The sequence below is a fragment of the Coregonus lavaretus genome, assembly GCF_964263955.1.
Source record: "Coregonus lavaretus genome assembly, chromosome: 3".
In the NCBI taxonomy this organism is placed as follows: domain Eukaryota; kingdom Metazoa; phylum Chordata; class Actinopteri; order Salmoniformes; family Salmonidae; genus Coregonus; species Coregonus lavaretus.
In genome coordinates, this window is record NC_139990.1 from 5,149,957 (window position 1) to 5,173,439 (window position 23,483).

Below are 23,483 nucleotides of genomic sequence, written 5' to 3' on the forward strand. Positions count from 1 at the left end.
TCCAACCACCGTGTCTTTGTGAGACGCGGTGTGGGTGATCGGATGATCTCTTCATGTGTATTTCTCACCGTAAAGCATGGAGGAGGAGGTGTTATGGTGTGGGGATGCTTTGCTGGTGACACTGTCTGTGATTTATTTAGAATTCAAGGCACACTTAACCAGCATGGCTACCACAGCATTCTGCAGCGATACGCCTTCCCATCTGGTTTGGGCTTAGTGGGACTATCATTTGTTTTTCAACAGGACAATGACCCAACACACCTCCAGGCTGTGTAAGGGCTATTTGACCAAGAAGGAGAGTGATTGAGTGCTGCATCAGATTACCTGGCCTCCACAATCCCCCGACCTCAACCCAATTGAGATGGTTTGGGATGAGTCGGACGGCAGAGTGAAGCAAAAGCAGCCAACAAGTGCTCAGCATGTGTGGGAACTCCTTCAAGACTGTTGGAAAAACATTCCAAGTGAAGCTGGTTGAGAGAATGCCAAGAGTGTGCAAAGCTGTCATCAAGGCAAAGGGTGGCTATATATATTTTGATTTGTTTAATACAAATTTGGTTACTACATGATTCCATATGTGTTATTTCATAGTTTTGATGTCTTCATTATTATTCTACAATGTAGACAATAGTAAAAAATAAAGAAAAAACGTTGAATGAGTAGGTGTGTCCAAACTTTTGACTGGTTCTGTATATACTAGGCGGTGTCTGAGGAAGGCCCAAAAAATTGTCAAAGACTCCAGTCACCGAAGTCATAGACTGTTCTCTCTGCTACCGCACGGCAAGCAGTACCGGACCGCCAAGTCTAGATCAAAAAAGGCTCCTTAACAGCTTCTACCCCCAAGTTATAAGACTGCTGAACAGTTAATGAAATGGCCACCTGGACTATTTACATTGACCCCCCCCCTTTGTTTTGCACTGCTGCTACTCGCGGTTTATTATCTATGCATAGTCACTTTACCCCAACCTACATGTACAAACTACCTCGACTAACCTGTACCCCTGCACATTGACTCGGTACCAGTACCCCCTGTATATACAGTGGGGAATACAAGTATTTAGTCAGCCACCAATTGTGCAAGTTCTCCCACTTAAAAAGATGAGAGAGGCCTGTAATTTTCATCATAGGTACACGTCAACTATGACAGACAAATTGAGATTTTTTTTCTCCAGAAAATCACATTGTAGGATTTTTAATGAATTTATTTGCAAATTATGGTGGAAAATAAGTATTTGGTCACCTACAAACAAGCAAGATTTCTGGCTCTCACAGACCTGTAACTTCTTCTTTAAGAGGCTCCTCTGTCCTCCACTCGTTACCTGTATTAATGGCACCCGTTTGAACTTGTTATCAGTATAAAAGACACCTGTCCACAACCTCAAACAGTCACACTCCAAACTCCACTATGGCCAAGACCAAAGAGCTGTCAAAGGACACCAGAAACAAAATTGTAGACCTGCACCAGGCTGGGAAGACTGAATCCGCAATAGGTAAGCAGCTTGGTTTGAAGAAATCAACTGTGGGAGCAATTATTAGGAAATGGAAGACATACAAGACCACTGATAATCTCCCTCGATCTGGGGCTCCACGCAAGATCTCACCCCGTGGGGTCAAAATGATCACAAGAACGGTGAGCAAAAATCCCAGAACCACACGGGGGGACCTAGTGAATGACCTGCAGAGAGCTGGGACCAAAGTAACAAAGCCTACCATCAGTAACACACTACGCCGCCAGGGACTCAAATCCTGCAGTGCCAGACGTGTCCCCCTGCTTAAGCCAGTACATGTCCAGGCCCGTCTGAAGTTTGCTAGAGTGCATTTGGATGATCCAGAAGAGGATTGGGAGAATGTCATATGGTCAAATGAAACCAAAATATAACTTTTTGGTAAAAACTCAACTCGTCGTGTTTGGAGGACAAAGAATGCTGAGTTGCATCCAAAGAACACCATACCTACTGTGAAGCATGGGGGTGGAAACATCATGCTTTGGGGCTGTTTTTCTGCAAAGGGACCAGGACGACTGATCCGTGTAAAGGAAAGAATGAATGGGGCCATGTATCGTGAGATTTTGAGTGAAAACCTCCTTCCATCAGCAAGGGCATTGAAGATGAAACGTGGCTGGGTCTTTCAGCATGACAATGATCCCAAACACACCGCCCGGGCAACGAAGGAGTGGCTTCGTAAGAAGCATTTCAAGGTCCTGGAGTGGCCTAGCCAGTCTCCAGATCTCAACCCATAGAAAATCTTTGGAGGGAGTTGAAAGTCCGTGTTGCCCAGCAACAGCCCCAAAACATCACTGCTCTAGAGGAGATCTGCATGGAGGAATGGGCCAAAATACCAGCAACAGTGTGTGAAAACCTTGTGAAGACTTACAGAAAACGTTTGACCTGTGTCATTGCCAACAAAGTGTATATAACAAAGTATTGAGAAACTTTTGTTATTGACCAAATACTTATTTTCCACTATAATTTGCAAATAAATTCATAAAAAATCCTACAATGTGATTTTCTGGATTTTCTTTTCTCATTTTGTCTGTCATAGTTGACGTGTACCTATGATGAAAATTACAGGCCTCTCTCATCTGTTTAAGTGGGAGAACTTGCACAATTGGTGGCTGACTAAATACTTTTTTCCCCCACTGTAGCCTCATTATTGTTATGTAATTTTATTGTGTTACTTTTAAGTTTAGTTTATTTAGTAAATATTTTCTTAAATCTATTTATTGAACTGCATTGTTGGTTAAGGGCTTGTAAGTAAGCATTTCACGGTAAGTTCTACTACACCTGTTGTATTCGGCACATGTGACAAATAAAATTTGATTTGATAAGGGCGCCGTGTCCTCTTGAGACTCATCCTAAGTGTTTTGTTTTGGAGTTGACCTGAAAGAGACCTCAGTAAAGGAATAACGTGGCATCTCGTTAATGTGTTGGCACAGTTTAGGACCAGCAATAATACTTTTCATTTAGCAGATGCAGTTATATCCAATATTGCTTTCAGTTAAGACATATATGCAGTTTGTTCTTTGATGGTGCCAGCACCGTCCACCAACCAACTGAGCTTTTGAAAGCACAACAACAACTGCAAGAAGGCTACAACCCATAACGACTCGATCATGCATTGAAACAATGTTATTTGTGTCAGAAATGGCAGGTTCACAGAGCAATTCAAGCACTTAGAGTACAACCACACGCAGGTGTTCAAGGTGTTGTTGCCATTTACTAGAGAAGGGCATGGTAATAATTTGTGGGATGGCTGTGTTACTCCATACAAAATGGACAATGGCTCCTTTCCTGTCTCTATGTTTTAGTGCTGAGCTATTAACAGACGTTCTTAATTTTTTGAGTTTTTAAACAACTAATTGACTGACGTCAGTTAATTTTTTTTGTGAGCCCAACGCAATGTTTCTCTAGAGAGAATTCAAATATTTCACGAGAGAAATCAAGAACTATGTTGGACACTGGGCTAAAGGTAGTTGTAGTTTTCATTAAGCAAATATTCAACCTAGTTTGGCACAGAAACGTGGTAATTAGCTACAATGACCATTGCGCTTGTTTTTTCCGGCTCGGACAGAGACGGATCAGAGAAGAAGAGGTGAAGTAGGAGATTTCACTCTCTCCAAAATCTGTACAAAATAAGGCCAATTCGTTTCTATGGGCTTATTTTGGACCTAAGCTTGTCGCGTGTCTTCGTGCCTTTTGGACAACGACTCCCATTGTTAGGGCGAAGACATTAGCCATCTCGTCATTATATACAGATCTCTGGACGGATACACTTTTACACCTGAAAGAGGAATATACACAACAACGACGAAAGATAGGGATTTAGACTGTTTTTGAAAGTTAGCCGTATCTATTTTGAAGAACTAGTAAAATGATTTAGTCAGACAGCTCTGCAGCATACTTTAGCTAGGCAGGCGAGTTAAATGAATCAAATAAAATCAAATGTTATTGGTTGCATACACATATTTAGCAGATGTTATTGGTTGCATACACATATTTAGCAGATGTTATTGGTTGCATACACATATTTAGCAGATGTTATTGGTTGCATACACATATTTAGCAGATGTTATTGGTTGCATACACATATTTAGCAGATGTTATTGGTTGCATACACATATTTAGCAGATGTTATTGGTTGCATACACATATTTAGCAGATGTTATTGGTTGCATACACATATTTAGCAGATGTTATTGGTTGCATACACATATTTAGCAGATGTTATTGGTTGCATACACATATTTAGCAGATGTTATTGGTTGCATACACATATTTAGCAGATGTTATTGGTTGCATACACATATTTAGCAGATGTTATTGGTTGCATACACATATTTAGCAGATGTTATTGGTTGCATACACATATTTAGCAGATGTTATTGGTTGCATACACATATTTAGCAGATGTTATTGGTTGCATACACATATTTAGCAGATGTTATTGGTTGCATACACATATTTAGCAGATGTTATTGGTCGCATACACATATTTAGCAGATGTTATTGGTTGCATACACATATTTAGCAGATGTTATTGGTTGCATACACATATTTAGCAGATGTTATTGGTTGCATACACATATTTAGCAGATGTTATTGGTTGCATACACATATTTAGCAGATGTTATTGGTTGCATACACATATTTAGCAGATGTTATTGGTCGCATACACATATTTAGCAGATGTTATTGGTCGCATACACATATTTAGCAGATGTTATTGGTTGCATACACATATTTAGCAGATGTTATTGGTTGCATACACATATTTAGCAGATGTTATTGGTTGCATACACATATTTAGCAGATGTTATTGGTTGCATACACATATTTAGCAGATGTTATTGGTTGCATACACATATTTAGCAGATGTTATTGGTCGCATACACATATTTAGCAGATGTTATTGGTTGCATACACATATTTAGCAGATGTTATTGGTTGCATACACATATTTAGCAGATGTTATTGGTTGCATACACATATTTAGCAGATGTTATTGGTTGCATACACATATTTAGCAGATGTTATTGGTTGCATACACATATTTAGCAGATGTTATTGGTTGCATACACATATTTAGCAGATGTTATTGGTTGCATACACATATTTAGCAGATGTTATTGGTTGCATACACATATTTAGCAGATGTTATTGGTTGCATACACATATTTAGCAGATGTTATTGGTTGCATACACATATTTAGCAGATGTTATTGGTCGCATACACATATTTAGCAGATGTTATTGGTTGCATACACATATTTAGCAGATGTTATTGGTTGCATACACATATTTAGCAGATGTTATTGGTTGCATACACATATTTAGCAGATGTTATTGGTTGCATACACATATTTAGCAGATGTTATTGGTCGCATACACATATTTAGCAGATGTTATTGGTTGCATACACATATTTAGCAGATGTTATTGGTTGCATACACATATTTAGCAGATGTTATTGGTTGCATACACATATTTAGCAGATGTTATTGGTTGCATACACATATTTAGCAGATGTTATTGGTCGCATACACATATTTAGCAGATGTTATTGGTTGCATACACATATTTAGCAGATGTTATTGGTTGCATACACATATTTAGCAGATGTTATTGGTTGCATACACATATTTAGCAGATGTTATTGGTTGCATACACATATTTAGCAGATGTTATTGGTTGCATACACATATTTAGCAGATGTTATTGGTTGCATACACATATTTAGCAGATGTTATTGCGGGTGTAGTGAAATGCTTGTGTTCCTAGCTCCAGCAGTGCAGTAGTATCTAACAATAAACACAAATCTAAAAGTAAAAGAATGGAATTAAGAAATACATAAATATTAGGACGAGCAATGTCGGAGTCCGGAGTATAAATATATACACTGAACAAAAATATAAACGCAACATGTAAAGTGTTGGTCCCATGTTTCATGAGCTTAAATAAAAGATCCCCAATATTTTCCATACGCACAAAAAGCGTATTTCTCTAAAATGTGAAAAAAAAAAATTATTTCTCTACTGTGTCCATAATAAGTATATAGGTTGTATGTTGGGAGCTTTTGGGAAAGAGCACAGTTAGAAAGATATGGCATATAGAACCAAACCGGATGGACATCATGAAAATGATCGGAGAGGTTGAGAGTAGAAGAAGTTCAGGAGCAAAAAAATATAATAAAATAATAATATATATATATATATATATATAATAGAATTATTGTAAAATTAACTCTGTCCATAAGGTGTAGATAGTAAGTATAGACCGGAAGTAGAGGCCTGGGCATTGTTGTTCACTAATTTACTCCAAGTAGGGAAAGGATGGTGGGGTTGAAAAGTAATAAAGGGGAGTATATATATATATATATATATATATATATATATATATATATATATATATATATATATATAAAAAACAACAAAAAAAAAACATGGGGGATTGGAAGTGATGCAGACAATTACATTGATAGAAGATACAATCTATCTGCAATATTAAGCTGATCCATTCCCCCCCCCAAAAATAAAAATAAATAAATAGTAAGACAAATACAATAAATGAAATAAATATAAAATATAATAAAACCAAACAAAAAAAAAATGTGAGCATTTCTCCTTTGCCAAGATAGTCTATCCACCTGACAGGTGTGACATATCAAGAAGCTGATTAAACAGCATGATCATTACACAGGTGCACCTTGTGCTGGGGACAATAAAAGGCCACTCTAAAATGGTAGGTTTATTTGAACAGTGAGTGACAGAATAACAACAACAAAAATCCAGAAAAACGCATGTCAAAAATGTTATAAATTGATTTGCATTTTAATGAGGGAAATAAGTATTTGACCCCCTCTCAATCACAAAGATTTCTGGCTCCCATGTGTCTTTTATACAGGTAACGAGCTGAGATTAGGAGCACATTCTTAAAGGGAGTGCTCCTAATCTCAGCTTGTTACCTGTATAAAAGACACCTGTCCACAGAAGCAATCAATCAATCAGATTCCAAACTCTCCACCATGGCCCAGACCAAAGAGCTCTCCAAGGATGTCAGGGACAAGATTGTAGACCTACACAAGGCTGGAATGGGCTACAAGACCATCGCCAAGCAGCTTGGTGAGAAGGTGACAACAGTTGGTGCGATTATTCACAAATGGAAGAAACACAAAATAACTGTCAATCTCCCTCGGCCTGGGCTCCATGCAAGATCTCACCTTGTGGAGTTGCAATGATCATGAGAACGGTGAGGAATCAGCCCAGAACTACACGGGAGGATCTTGTCAATGATCTCAAGGCAGCTGGGACCATAGTCACCAAGAAAACAATTGGTAACACACTACGCCGTGAAGGACTGAAATCCTGCAGCGCCCGCAAGGTCCCCCTGCTCAAGAAACCACATATACAGGCCCGTCTGAAGTTTGCCAATGAACATCTGAATGATTCTCCTGAGTGGCGCAGTGGTCTAAGGCACTGCATCGCAGTGCAAACTGTGCCACTAGAGATCCTGGTTCGAATCCAGGCTCTGTCGCAGCCGGCCGCGACCGGGAGGCCCATGGGGCGGCGCACAATTGGCCCAGCGTCGTCCAGGGTAGGGGAGGGAATGGCCGGCAGGGATGTAGCTCAGTTGATAGAGCATGGCGTTTGCAACGCCAGGGTTGTGGGTTCGATTCCCGACTGTAAGTCGCTCTGGATAAGAGCGTCTGCTAAATGACTAAAAAATGTAAAATGTAAAAAAACTGGGTGAAAGTGTTGTGGTCAGATGAGACCAAAATCGAGCTCTTTGGCATCAACTCAACTTGCCGTGTTTGGAGGAGGAGGAATGCTGCCTATGACCCCAAGAACACCATCCCCACCGCCAAACATGGAGGTGGAAACATTATGCTTTGGGGGTGTTTTTCTGCTAAGGGGACTGGACAACTTCACCGCATCAATGGGACGATGTACGGGGCCATGTACCGTCAAATCTTGGATGAGAACCTCCTTCCCTCAGCCAGTGCATTGAAAATGGGTCGTGGATGGGTATTCCAGCATGACAATGACCCAAAGCACATGGCCAAGGCAACAAAGGAGTGGCTCAAGAAGAAGCACATTAAGGTCCTGGAGTGGCCTAGCCAGTCTCCAGACCTTAATCCCATAGAAAATCTGTGGAGGGAGCTGAAGGTTCAAGTTGCCAAACGTCAGCCTCGAAACCTTAATGACTTGGAGAAGATCTGCAAAGAGGATTGGAACAAAATCCCTCCTGAGATGTGTGCAAACCTGGTGGCCAACTACAAGAAACGTCTGACCTCTGTGATTGCCAACAAGGGTTTTGCCACCAAGTACTAAGTCATGTTTTACAGAGGGTTCAAATACTTATTTCCCTCATTAAAATGCAAATCAATTTATAACATTGTTGACATGCTTTTTTCTGGATTTTTTTGTTGTTATTCTGTCTCTCACTGTTCAAATAAACCTACCATTAAAATTATAGACTGATCATGTCTTTGTCAGTGGGCAAACGTACAAAATCAGCTGGGGATCAAATACTTTTTTCCCTCACTGAATGCATATCTGTATTCCCAGTCATGTGAAATCCATAGATTAGGGCCTAATGAATTTATTTCAATTGACTGATTTCCTCATATGAACTGTAACTCAGGAAAATCTTTGTTACATGTTGCGTTTATATTTTTGTTTAGTATGTATGTGATGGGATGTATAGACATTATGGAAAGTATGTGGATATAATATGTAGTATAATAGGATGTTTAAAGACAGTACAGTATAGGGAGCACATACAGTGGGGGAAAAAAAGTATTTAGTCAGCCACCAATTGTGAAAGTTCTCCCACTTAAAAAGATGAGAGAGGCCTGTAATTTTCATCATAGGTACACGTCAACTATGACAGACAAAATGAGAAAAGAAAATCCAGAAAATCACATTGTAGGATTTTTAATGAATTTATTTGCAAATTATGGTGGAAAATAAGTATTTGGTCAATAACAAAAGTTTCTCAATACTTTGTTATATACACTTTGTTGGAAATGACACAGGTCAAACGTTTTCTGTAAGTCTTCACAAGGTTTTCACACACTGTTGCTGGTATTTTGGCCCATTCCTCCATGCAGATCTCCTCTAGAGCAGTGATGTTTTGGGGCTGTCGCTGGGCAACACAGACTTTCAACTCCCTCCAAAGATTTTCTATGGGGTTGAGATCTGGAGACTGGCTAGGCCACTCCAGGACCTTGAAATGCTTCTTACGAAGCCACTCCTTCGTTGCCCGGGCGGTGTGTTTGGGATCATTGTCATGCTTAAAGACCCAGCCACGTTTCATCTTCAATGCCCTTGCTGATGGAAGGAGGTTTTCACTCAAAATCTCACGATACATGGCCCCATTCATTCTTTCCTTTACACGGATCAGTCGTCCTGGTCCCTTTGCAGATAAACAGCCCCAAAGCATGATGTTTCCGCCCCCATGCTTCACAGTAGGTATGATGTTCTTTGGATGCAACTCAGCATTCTTTGTCCTCCAAACACGACGAGTTGAGTTTTTACCAAAAAGTTATATTTTGGTTTCATCTGACCATATGACATTCTCCCAATCCTCTTCTGGATCATCCAAATGCACTCTAGCAAACTTCAGGCGGGCCTGGACATGTACTGGCTTAAGCAGGGGGACACGTCTTGCACTGCAGGATTTGAGTCCCTGGCGGCGTAGTGTGTTACTGATGGTAGGCTTTGTTACTTTGGTCCCAGCTCTCTGCAGGTCATTCACTAGGTCCCCCCGTGTGGTTCTGGGATTTTTGCTCACTGTTCTTGTGATCATTTTGACCCCACGGGGTGAGATCTTGCGTGGAGCCCCAGATCGAGGGAGATTATCAGTGGTCTTGTATGTCTTCCATTTCCTAATAATTGCTCCCACAGTTGATTTCTTCAAACCAAGCTGCTTACCTATTGCGGATTCAGTCTTCCCAGCCTGGTGCAGGTCTACAATTTTGTTTCTGGTGTCCTTTGACAGCTCTTTGTTCTTGGCCATAGTGGAGTTTGGAGTGTGACTGTTTGAGGTTGTGGACAGGTGTCTTTTATACTGATAACAAGTTCAAACGGGTGCCATTAATACAGGTAATGAGTGGAGGACAGAGGAGCCTCTTAAAGAAGAAGTTACAGGTCTGTGCGAGCCAGAAATCTTGCTTGTTTGTAGGTGACCAAATACTTATTTTCCACCATAATTTGCAAATAAATTCATTAAAAATCCTACAATGTGATTTTCTGGATTTTTTTCTTCTCAATTTGTCTGTCATAGTTGACGTGTACCTATGATGAAAATTACAGGCCTCTCTCATCTTTTTAAGTGGGAGAACTTGCACAATTGGTGGCTGACTAAATACTTTTTTGCCCCACTATAGATAACTTTAGATGGTCTTGCTGGCTGACTGCTACTGCCTGAGCAGAGATGAGATGATGACTTTAAGGAATTAATAATAAAGTCATCAGATAAAAACAATGTAATATACACAACTGAAATATTTTATTATTTCATAGTAATTTCCTATTTTTCTGTTGATGTCTACCCAATGTGGACCTGACAGACACAATGGAATATTTTCTATGTTTTGGCAATTGAATGTTCACTATTTTTGGCTTTGGATGGTCCATTAAAAAGCTCTAAAATCATTGTAATGTCATTATTTCATAATGCATTTAATGTTTAAAATTAAACTGAAATCGACAACCGTGATTACTTTTTAAAATAATCAAACCGAATCCAAACCGACCTCAAAAAGGACTAATCGCTCAGCACTACTATGTGTGACAGAGAACGGTGTCCACATACCATATGCCACAAATTGCGGGTCAGGATTTAGGAGAGTTCTAGGTCACTGATAGAGTCCAAGTGAAGCATTGACTCGTGTTGAGGTGATCAGCAGGGATCTGCCCTAACAATGTCCTCTCCCTTCCTTCACAGTGAGTTGAATTCCAAGCTACAAGACACTCTGGAGCAGATCGAGGTACGTAGGAGCTTTTCTTTTCCCTTTGTTCTTCTTTTCCATTAAAAAAGAGTGGAAATCCACCCTTTCTTCAGTATTTTGATGCTTTATTGAGACAGTAATGAAAAGACGGGGAGAGATTGTGAGATGAGAAGAGGCCACAGGGATTGAACCCTGGTCTCCGGTGGGGAGGCATACATGTTCTTATTGCTGGATGTGTTACCTACTCGATCATGGCTCTTTATACATAGGAGCTTTTCTTGCTATTTCTATTGGTTGAGTACACTGCGATCTGTCACACATCTCAAAGATTGTTTGATACTAAACATATTAAATATTCCTTGTAATTTTCTAAAAGCCTACATCTAAAAAGAGAGAAAGTGTTTTGTCTTGAAATTTTGACAGCTGTTATTTTTCAGTTCTCCCTGCTACATATTGACATATTCAAAAAGCCATTACTGCTAGAATGGTAAACATTGTTAATATTATCCATTTACTTTAAGCCATATTTTAATAATTATGTCTGGAAAATGGTATTCAAAGCAATTTCCAACATCCACGCTTGGGGAGGTTCATTACCTGGGGTCCATGTGAATGTATGACACACACACACACACACACACGCGCCGACACACACACACACGCGCCGACACACACACACACACACACACACACACACACACACACACACACACACACCGACACATAGCTTGACTATGTGTGTAAATGTGAGTAAATGCACTCCTCTGAGAGGTCATGGTCGCACACACACACACACAGAGCGAGAGCGAGACCGTCCCTGCAGTGAGCGGTGTGTTGGTCTCGACATTGATCTGCTGGATAGATGTAATTGGGAAGTGGCCAGTCTTGCGTGGAGTTCCCCCTGGTAGCTTTAGCTCAGTGAATCTTCAAAACATTTTTCTCATCATGCTTTCTCTACCATACATAAGACTCCTCTCTCAACCCAGGCCTCTATGGAAATGCAATGCAATGTAGCCAGCCAAGCATATTTGTGTAAATTCACCAATCATATTTTGCCATTACCACACCCACTTTTGAGTCTGTCATAGTTACTGTAATATATCCGTTCATGTGCATACATATTCATAATTAGAAAGTATTTGGTATTAGGAAAAAAGTTAAATCTACAGAATTGTCATATCTCAAAGTAGATTGAACATACTGTACATTTTAAAATGAGTAGAATATACAGTATTTTGCCTTCTCAAATGAAACTGCCATAGTGTGATATAACTTTATAATATACTCTCTATACTTTCCATTGTTAGACAGTAACTCAATTTTCTGTCATAAATAAAATGTGGTCTTCTTCATCCTTCGACCCAACCTGTCTCCCTTTATTTATCTCAGCCAGCAGCCCTGTTTAACATCAATGGTGGTGCTCCTTTGACCTTGGGGGAGGCTGAGTGCATATCTCTCTTCCCCCTGGTTTTCCCTGGCTCTCTGTGACTGACAGGTAGCCTGGGATTTTGACATGAATCAACTCCTAGGGCCAAGATAATTAGCAACAGCTGCCATAGCGGAGGGAAGAGGCCGCTGTCTTTAAGCCTGCGTCCCAAATGGCACCCAATTCCTTTGCATAATGCATTACATTTGACCAGAGCCATATGGGCCCTGGTTAAAGGTAGTACACTATATAGGGAATAGTTTACCATTTGGGACGCAGGCTTCAAGACAGCGGCCTCTTCCCTCCGCTATGGCAGCAGTTGCTAATTATCTTGGCCCTAGGAGTTGATTAATGTCCAAATCCCTGGTCTTAACACTTCTAATCCCTCTCTCCTCCATCCCTCCGTCCCTCCTTCCCCTCCTCCTCTACCCACCCAACAGGAGCAGCTGGATGTGGCCCTGTCAAAAACCTGCAAGCACTTTGACGTCTCCCACTACACCAGAGTTCAGCTGGCATACACCTTCCTGGGAAAAAGCCAGGTGAGAGACCCATCCTCTGTCAACAGATCTCTGCTCTGATGGCTTCTGTCCTCATCCTTTTGCCCTCCATTCCTCACTTTCTCTCCCCCTCTTATGTCTGTATTGTTCTCCCTCCCCGACTCCCCTTGTTTCCCACTACGTCTCTCTCTCTCTCTCTCTCTCTCTCTCTCTCTCTCTCTCTCTCTCTCTCTCTCTCTCTTTCTCTCTCTCTCTCTCTCTCTCTCTTTCTCTCTCTCTCTCTCTCTCTCTCGCTCTCTCGCGCTCTCGCTCTCGCGCTCTCTCTCTCTCTCTCGCTCTCTCTCTCTCTCTCGCGCTCTCTCTCTCTCTCGTGCTCTCTCTCTCGCGCTCTCTCTCTCTCGCACTCTCTCTCAATTCAATTCAATTTCAATTCAATTTAGGGGCTTTATTGGCATGGGAAACGTATGTTAACATTGCCAAAGCAAGTGAACTCTCTCTCTCTCTCTCTCTCTCTCTCTCTCTCTCTCTCTCTCTCTCTCTCTCTCTCTCTCTCTCTCTCTCTCTCTCTCTCTCTCTCTCCCTCTCCCGCTGTCTCCCTTACTTCTCTCCCTCTGTTGATGTGGGGTGATTCATTTCTGATGTGGGGTGATTCATTTCTGAATCACCCCTCTTTCCTCTGTATTGTACTCCCTGTTTCTCTCTCTCTACCTCTCCCTCTCTCCCTCTCTGCTTTGTTCAGGTGACTGTCAGTGTCTGGACTAAATGCTTTGTTCAGGGGACTGTCAGTGTCTGGACTAAATGCTTTGTTCAGGGGTCTGTCAGTGTCTGGACTAAATGCTTTGTTCAGGGGTCTGTCAGTGTCTGGACTAAATGCTTTGTTCAGGGGTCTGTCAGTGTCTGGACTAAATGCTTTGTTCAGGTGTCTGTCAGTGTCTGTACTAAATGCTTTGTTCAGGGGACTGTCAGTGTCGGGACTAAATAATTTGTTCAGGGGTCTGTCAGTGTCTGGACTAAATGCTTTGTACAGGTGTCTGTCAGTGTCTGTACTAAATGCTTTGTTCAGGGGACTGTCAGTGTCTGGACTAAATGCTTTGTTCAGGTGTCTGGACTAAATGCTTTGTTCAGGTGTCTGTCAGTGTCTGGACTAAATCATTTGTTCAGGGGTCTGTCAGTGTCTGGACTAAATGCCTTGTTCAGGGGACTGTCAGTGTCTGGACTAAATGCTTTGTTCAGGGGACTGTCAGTGTCGGGACTAAATGCTTTGTTCAGGTGACTGTTAGTGTCGGGACTAAATGCTTTGTTCAGGGGTCTGTCAGTGTCTGGACTAAATGCTAGAGAATGCTAGAGAAGCCATAAAGAGATTGTCTACCAATTCCCATGCCCCGTGTATTTCTCCCATTGATGGAGCTACTCATGTAGAAAACAAAAACATGCTGACGTGATGATTAGTGTCTCTGTATGATTGACAGCCCTCAGCCATGAGGTGAGAGTGGCCTTTAGCTTCAGAGACTGCGTGATCTGCAGATCATCAGCTTTTTAGAGTAGGCTATCCACAATCACAATGGTTGTGTTCTCCACAATGATAAACACCTTCTTCAAAGGCAGGGTAGTGGTAGTGTGTAGTGAGTCTAGTGCTGGCTCTGAAACTCAAGGACCTATTGTTGGACTGGCTCAAGGCCCTTTCACTCTTTGTGTGGGTGCGTGATTGCACGTACGCATGCATGCACACACACACACACACACACACTTTTGTATTTTGTGTCACCGCTCCCTTATCTACACACACAGAAGATTGGTGACTTTAGGGCTTCAAAGCTAAAAGGGTCTCATCATAGCGAGGCCGTGTTCAGTTTAATATAAAATAATTTTCCTTCAGGTGAAAAAGCAGCGCTCTGCTCCTCTCTGTGTGGCTCAGCCTTGTGTGCCGCCATTAGGTTAATGAGTCTAGGGATGCGTCCCAAATGGCACCCTATTCCCTATATAGTGCATATGTGCTCTCGTCAAAAGTAGTGCACTATATAGGGAATAGGGTGCCATTTGAGACGCCACTTAGCAATACTACTGTTTACACCTTGTCTTTACCAGTATTTATGTTAGCATTTCTTTACTTGTATTAGTCCATTTGTCCAATTAACTCATCTGTTGGGAACCTGGTACATTCAGAACATTTGAACAGAGTAGAGGGCTCTGGTCAAGGGGAGTGTGCTATATAGTGAATGGGGTGAGATTTGGGGCACAACCAATGCAGTTCTTAATCACTTAGAACTGCTTCCAGTTCAGCGGTAAAGACGCCGTTAACCTGCTGATTGGCATTTCTACTGAGGCATAACTTTCCTCTCTGTGCTGTTGTGCCAACGTTGACATTGATTAATGAACAGACACTGGTTGAGAAACAAATCAATGAGGAAAAATAAAGCACCTTATTTAGCACAGGATTTCAAGGAAATAAGGGACAGATTTGCCTCTGTGGTTGGTTTAGGTTTTTGATAAAGGAGCAAACATTTAATGAATCTGTAATTAGGGCTACATCTCAAATGGAACGCTTTGACTGTGCTGGTGGTCATGCCATGTCACAACACTATCCTTCCCCCGTAATAATCTGTTTCCCTGTGTCTCCTCTCTCCATAGACGGCCATGGACCAGGTCCACATGCACTTCACCCAGGCCATCCACAACACTGTGTTCCAGGTGGTTCTGGGATACGTGGAGCTCTGCGCTGGCAACGCCGACACCAGGTTCCAGAAGATGCCGTACAGGGACCTCTGCACGGTAAGGATGCTAGCTAGCTACCTTCTCCTGCCGTCTTACCGTAGCAAGGCCAACCAAGACCTTACCTAGGTTTTGTGTCTTCTTAGCAGGGCCAACCAAGACCTTACCTAGGGTTTAAGTGTTATGTTATGTGCAGGGCCATGTTTTTTTTTATCACCATGTGACTACCTGGCCAGGTAAAACTTTGGGTCCCTGTTTCAGGCTATGATTGGGGCCAGAGTTTTTCCTGGTCAGGTCCCATTAGAAAGGATTTCCTTGTTTGAAGTTCAGGTGACCAGGAAAAAACATCAGCCTCTATTATGTAATATCTAGATGGCCATTAATATTGTATCTTTAATGAGCCATCTGTCTGGTACAATGTCTGGTACAGTAAACAAACATAGCGTCAATCTGTGGTGGGGTACAGCCTTGGCCAGACATGGAGAAGATCTTATAAGCTTGGCTAGACGCCCACTAAGGGAATTACCATATATTGCATTGTTTATTAAAAAGCTCTGCTACTCCGTTAACTTGATAAACACTCAGACACATGACTCCCTGAGTGCTCATATTGTACTCTAGCCAAGCAGAAAATGTCCCTCCTCTTTATGAGAGATGAAGAGAATGGAGAGGTGTTCTCAATCATAGACCTTTTCTATGAGATAAATAATCGTATTTAAGTGGACGACGAATGGGCTCTTTTGAAAAGCAGCTCCTGAATGGTGGTGGTCTTATTGGGACAAACGCTTTCTCTCTCTCTGCCCAGAGCTTTGGTTGGGTCCAGACCCCCCAAATCACATTTGCATGCTCATATAAAGCGCATGGAATCAGCAGAGCCATGCATCACAATTCCACAGAGTGAGTTGTCTTCTCTTCCGGAGCCTTTTATTAACTGGCTGACACGGCTGAGTGGGGGAATCAAACGCCGTCACTCCCCCCTGTGTTGTTGTTTCTACCTTGGCCACTAGATGGCGGAGCAGCAGCTGTGGTTTGTATGAGATCTGGGACTCCTATGGGGAGAAGCACCAGAAATGTGGATTGGAGGCCTAGGGCATCTACTAGCCTGGATTTATTAAAGGTGTTTCTGAGGATGAGAAGATCACAATATCAGTCCCTTCCTTGGCAGAAAACTAGTTCTCCTTCTAGTTCAATATTCTTAAACTATCCTCAATGTGTTCCAAATCTACAAGGAGCACAGTGTATAGTTGAAGTTTGTCTCACCAAGTACGGAAGCAGAACTTCTAGATGAGTCTCCTAAGTAGAAATTACTTTCACTCTCCCTCCTCACCGGGTGGTAATGATTTAGCAGAATAATTCTGTTAATTGTTGTTCCCTGTGGTATCTTAAATGTTCGGGGATTCTGTGTAGGAAGGGATAGAAGCTGTATTATTAGCTAAGGGGGAAACTAGAAGAGGCGATTGAGTAACGAAGGCTTCGCCACAACCTTGGAACAGGCTGCTGAGGCATTGAGCTGTTCTGACAACAAGACATGTCCTTGTTTCACAATGTGGTCATTGGCATTTGTCCGATGCTCTTATGAACAGTAAGATATGAACGAAAGGGCAGTGCCTATCACCTTTAAATGTCACTCCATGTGTGCAATTTGCCTGTCTGACAGTGGCTAGCCAGGCTAGTCTGAAATTGGATGAAGAGAGCTGTACAGTATTCTGATTATGGACGGCAAAATGTTTACTTCTCTTTAACGTATGTGCTGTCAGCCTGCGGCATCGCCTGGGCGATTTCTGCGACGCGCCGACTCGTCCTCCCCTACTTTAGATTGATGGGACATGTCATGTTAGCATTGGGCTGCGCGATGGATTGGCCTCCACACAGGCAGAGCTATGCGCTAGCTAGCCTCGCGTATGTTTATCACTGAGCCTCGAACCTGACTAAGACAAAGATTGTGGACAGGCTGTTCTTCTGATGACACATGAGGCTAGATAGGGTGTTCTTTCTCTCCACGGCTCCACACTCAGTGACTGGCAATACGTTTTAAGGAAGATACAATCTTTGTTATTACTTTGGCACCAGTTCCACTGCTTGAAACTAAACAAGAACAGGATGGAGGAAAGCTGCTTTGCGAGACATTTTTTGGTGCTTTAATCTTCGGAGCGTTTCACGCCCACTAAAGAATAAATAGATAAGGGTTTATCTATACGGATGTGAGGGGGAATGAGATAAATGTGTAGCACCTACACCGACCTGGGAAAGGCAGCAATACGCAACAAAGCGTCTAGTCTGCCGAAAAGCCACACAAAGAAGCTAATTGAAGCTAATTAAGTTGTTTGTCTCTCCAGGTGTTGATGACTACTATTTATTCAGGTGAATCTTGTGACCAGTCATCTTGGAATAAGCCTAGAGACTTAGAAACTTCAGAAGAGACAGAAGAGAGACGAGTTGCTTGGGGATTTAGGGACACTCTCTTGTCTCCCACTCACTCCCTCGAGTCCCTCCCCTGAAGGATAGTATGTAAGTTGCACTCACTACTGTCCTGAGCTTTGCACCGAGTCGTGGAAATTAACATTCAAGGGATCCGGGGTACGCAGAAAGGTCAAATCATGTTGTGAATCATTATTGGTCCTCGTCCCCACTTCAGCCATCTTTCTTTCTTTCTCACTCTCGCTCTCTCTCTCTCGCTCTCACTCACTTACTCTTGCTCTCTCTCTCGCTCGCTCTCCTCCTGGACTCCCTGGCTGTGTCCCAAATGGCACCCCATACACTGCACTACGGTAAAAGATGAAGATGGACAGATTACGGGCTTAGGCCTGGCTCGCAGTCGGCGTTCCAATGCATCCCAAAGGTGTTGGATGGGTTGAGGTCAGGGCTCTGTGCAAGCCAGTCAAGTAGTTCCACACCGATCTCGGCAAACCATATCTGTATGGACCTCGCTTTGTGTCATGCTGAAGCAGGAAATGGCCTTCCCCAAACTGTTGCCACAAAGTTGGAAGCACAGAATCGTCTAGAATGTCATTGTATGCTGTAGCGTTAAGATTTCCTTTCACTGGAACTAAGGGGCCTAGCCCAAACCATGAAAAACAGCCCCAGACCATTATTCCTCCTCCACCAAACTTTACAGTTGGCACTATGCATTGGGGCTGGTAGCGTTTTCCTGGCATCCTCCAAACCCAGATTCGTCCGTCGGACTGCCAGATGATGAAACGTCCACTGCTCCAGAGTCCAATGGCGGCGAGCTTTACACCACTCCAGCCGACGTTTGGCATTGTGCATGGTGATTTTAGGCTTATGTGCGGCTGCTCGGCCATGGAAACTCATTTCCTGAAGCTGCCGACAAACAGTTATTGTGCTGATGTTGCTTTCAGAGGCAGTTTGGAACTTGGTAGTGAGTGTTGCAACCGAGGACAGACAATTTTTACGCACTATGCGCTTCAGCACTCGGCGGTCCCGTTCTGTGAGCTTGTGTGGCCTACCACTTCGCGGCTGAGCAGTTGTTGCACCTAGATGTTTCCACTTCACAATAACAGCACTTACAGTTGACCGGGGCAGCTCTAGCAGTGCAGAAATTTGACAAACTGACTTGTTGGAAAGGTGGCATCCTATGACGGTGCCACGTTGAACGTCACTAAGCTCTTCAGTAAGGCCATTCTACTGACAATGTTTGTCTATGGAGGTTGCATTGCTGTGTGCTCGATTTTATACACCTGTCAGCAACGGGTGTGGCTGAAATAGCCGAATCCACTAATTTGAAGGGGTGTCCACATACTTTTCGTGATATAGTGTACCTTCAGAGCTACAGCAGAGTTGAAAGGGTATCTTATGTTATGATAATGTGGTTTGATAAGGATCAACTCATTTTCGAAAATATATTTTTGAAATATATTTTATGATTTTTATCGAACAGATAGTGAGAGAGGATGACAGTGGGGAAAGATAGAGAGAGGTTTTGTGAAAGGGCAGTAGGCCGGATTTAAACCTATACCGGCATTACCTCTAGACCAGCCAGGCCACATAAATATAATATCTTGTTGATTTCATCAAAACGTACAGTACGTCCCCATTCTGTCGTCCCAAGGTGCACTCACTGATTACAATCAGTATCTCCATTGTGTAGCAGCATGATCATTCTGACAGGACACAGTGCGAGTTAATTAAATTGTCCATTGTTCATGTGAAGGACTGGCTCTTTAGTGAGACCCTTATTGGAGGTGAACCTTCCATGGCCTTTCAGATCAGCTTTCATATGAGGCAACACTAGATTATCAGCTCTCTTTCTCTCCTCTCTCTCTCTCTCTCTCCTCTCTCTCTCTCTGTCAGTCTCTCTGTCTCTCTCTCTCCTCTGTCTCTCTCTCTCTCCTATGTCTCTCCTCTCTCTCTCTCCTCTGTCTCTCTGTCTCTCCTCTGTCTCTCTCCTCTGTCTCTCTTTCCCTCCTCTGTCTCTCTCTCTCTCCTCTGTCTCTCTCGCTCTCTCTCTCCTCTGTCTCTCTCACTCTCTCTCTCCTCTGTCTCTCTCTCTCTCCTATGTCTCTCTCACTCTCTCTCTCCTCTGTCTCTCACTCTCCTCTGTCTCTCACTCTCCTCTGTCTCTCTCTCTCCTCTGTCTCTCTCGCTCTCTCTCCTCTCTCTCTCCTCTGTCTCTCTCCCTCTCTCTCCTATGTCTCTCTCGCTCTCGCTCTCCTCTTTCTCTCTCTCTCTCCTCTGTCAAATCAAATCAAATCAAATTTTATTGGTCACATGCGCCGAATACAACAGGTGCAGACATTACAGTGAAATGCTTACTTACAGCCCTTAACCAACAGTGCATTTATTTTTAACAAAAAAAGTAAAAATAAAACAACAACAAAAAAAGTGTTGAGAAAAAAAGAGCAGAAGTAAAATAAAATAACAGTAGGGAGGCTATATATACAGGGGGGTACCGGTGCAGAGTCAATGTGCGGGGGCACCGGCTAGTTGAGATAGTTGAAGTAATATGTACATGTGGGTAGAGTTAAAGTGACTATGCATAAATAATTAACAGAGTAGCAGCAGCGTAAAAAGAATGGGGTGGGGGGGCAGTGCAAATAGTCCGGGTAGCCATGATTAGCTGTTCAGGAGTCTTATGGCTTGGGGGTAGAAGCTGTTGAGAAGTCTTTTGGACCTAGACTTGGCACTCCGGTACCGCTTGCCATGCGGTAGCAGGGAGAACAGTCTATGACTAGGGTGGCTGGAGTCTTTGAGAATTTTGAGGGCCTTCCTCTGACACCGCCTGGTATAGAGGTCCTGGATGGCAGGAAGCTTGGCCCCAGTGATGTACTGGGCCGTACGCACTACCCTCTGTAGTGCCTTGCGGTCGGAGGCCAAGCAGTTGCCATACCATATGTCTCCTGAGTGGCGCAGTGGTCTAAGGCACTGCATCGCAGTGCTAACTGTGCCACTAGAGATCCTGGTTCGAATCCAGGCTCTGTCGCAGCCGGCCGCGACCGGGAGACTCATGGGCGGCGCACAATTGGCCCAGCGTCGTCCAGGGTAGGGGAGGGAATGGCCGGCAGGGATGTAGCTCAGTTGATAGAGCATGGCGTTTGCAACGCCAGGGTTGTGGGTTCGATTCCCACGGGGGGCCAGTATAAAAAATATATATGTATTCACTAACTGTAAGTCGCTCTGGATAAGAGCGTCTGCTAAATGACTAAAAATGTAAATGTAAATACCAGGCGGTGATGCAACCAGTCAGGATGCTCTCGATGGTGCAGCTGTAGAATTTTTTGAGGATCTGAGGACCCATGCCAAATCTTTTCAGTCTCCTGAGGGGGAATAGGCTTTGTCGTGCCCTCTTCACGACTGCCTTGGTGTGTTTGGACCATGATAGTTCGTTGGTGATGTGGACACCAAGGAACTTGAAGCTCTCAACCTGTTCCACTACAGCCCCGTCGATGAGAATGGGGACGTGCTCAGTCCTCTTTTTTTTCCTGTAGTCCACAATCATCTCCTTTGTCTTGGTCACGTTGAGGGAGAGGTTGTTGTCCTGGCACCACACGGCCAGGTCTCTGACCTCCTCCCTATAGTCTGTCTCATCGTTGTCGGTGATCAGGCCTACCACTGTTGTGTCGTCGGCAAACTTAATGATGGTGTTGGAGTCGTGCCTGGCCATGCAGTCATGGGTGAACAGAGAGTACAGGAGGGGACTGAGCACGCACCCCTGAGGGGCCCCCGTGTTGAGGATCAGTGTGGCAGATGTGTTGTTACCTACCCTTACCACCTGGGGGCGGCCCGTCAGGAAGTCCAGGATCCAGTTGCAGAGGGAGGTGTTTAGTCCCAGGATCCACAGCTTCTACCCCCAAGCCATAAGACTCCTGAACAGCTAATCATGGCTACCCGGACTATTTGCACTGCCCCCCCCACCCCATCCTTTTTACGCTGCTGCTACTCTGTTAAGTATTTATGCATAGTCACTTTAACTCTACCCACATGTACATATTACCTCAACTACCTCAACTAGCCGGTGCCCCCGCACATTGACTCTGCAACGGTACCCCCCTGTATATATAGCCTCCCTACTGTCACTTTATTTTACTTCTGCTCTTTTTTAGTTGTTGTTGTTTTATTTTTACTTTTTTGTTTAAAATAAATGCACTGTTGGTTAAGGGCTGTAAGTAAGCATTTCACTGTAATGTCTGGACCTGTTGTATTCGGCGCATGTGACCAATACAATTGGATTTGATTTGATTTGATTAGTGATGAGCTTAGATGGCACTATGGTGTTGAATGCTGAGCTGTAGTCAATGAATAGCATTCTCACGTAGGTGTTCCTCTTGTCCAGGTGGGAAAGGGCAGTGTGGAGTGCAATAGAGATTGCGTCATCTGTGGATCTGTTGGGGCGGTATGCAAATTGGAGTGGATCTAGGGTTTCTGGGATAATGCTGTTGATGTGAGCCATGACCAGCCTTTCAAAGCACTTCATGGCTACAGACGTCAGTGCTACGGGTCGGTAGTCATTTAGGCAGGTTATCTTAGAGTCCTTGGGCACGGGGACTATGGTGGTCTGCTTGAAACATGTTGGTATTACAGACTCAGTCAGGGACATGTTGAAAATGTCAGTGAAGACACTTGCCAGTTGGTCAGCACATGCTCGGAGTACACGTCCTGGTAATCCGTCTGGCCCTGCGGCCTTGTGAATGTTGACCTGCTTAAAAGTCTTACTCACATCGGCTACGGAGAGCGTGATCACATAGTCATCCGGAACAGCTGGTGCTCTCATGCATGCTTCAGTGTTGCTTGCCTCGAAGCGAGCATAGAAGTGGTTTAGCTCGTCTGGTAGGCTTGTGTCACTGGGCAGCTCGCGGCTGTGCTTCCCTTTGTAGTCTGTAATCGTTTTCAAGCCCTGCCACATCCGACGAGCGTCAGAGCCAGTGTAGTACGATTCAATCTTAGCCCTGTATTGACTCTTTGCCTGTTTGATGGTTCATCGGAGGGCATAGCGGGATTTCTTATAAGCGTCCGGGTTAGAGTCCCGTTCCTTGAAAGCTGCAGCTCTACCCTTTAGCTCAGTGCGGATGTTTCCTGTAATCCATGGCTTCTGGTTGGGGTATGTACGTACGGTCACTGTGGGGACGACATCATCGATGCACTTATTGATGAAGCCAGTGACTGATGTGGTGTACTCCTCAATGCTGTCTGAAGAATCCCGGAACATGTTCCAGTCTGTGCTAGCAAAACAGTCCTGTAGCTTAGCATCTGCATCATCTGCCCACTTTTTTATTAACCGAGTCACTGGTGCTTCCTGCTTTAGTTTTTGCTTATAAGCAGGAATCAGGAGGATAGAGTTATGGTCAGATTTGCCAAATGGAGGGCGAGGGAGAGCTTTGTATGCGTCTCTGTGTGTGGAGTAAAGGTGGTCTAGAGTTTTTTTTCCTCTGGTTGCACATTTAACATGC

At 43.4% G+C, this 23,483-nt stretch overlaps 1 protein-coding gene across 1 annotated transcript in view; it reads left to right on the forward strand.

Annotated features, from left to right (window-relative positions):
* Positions 1-23,483, forward strand: part of LOC311124834 (syndetin-like) — a 287,319-nt gene that overhangs the window by 96,151 nt on the left and 167,685 nt on the right. Inside the window, exons 10-12 of the mRNA XM_084158339.1 lie at positions 10,944-10,986; positions 12,814-12,912; positions 15,499-15,639. Coding sequence (XP_084014465.1) covers positions 10,944-10,986; positions 12,814-12,912; positions 15,499-15,639 — 283 coding nt within the window. The remainder of the gene's footprint in view (positions 1-10,943; positions 10,987-12,813; positions 12,913-15,498; positions 15,640-23,483) is intronic.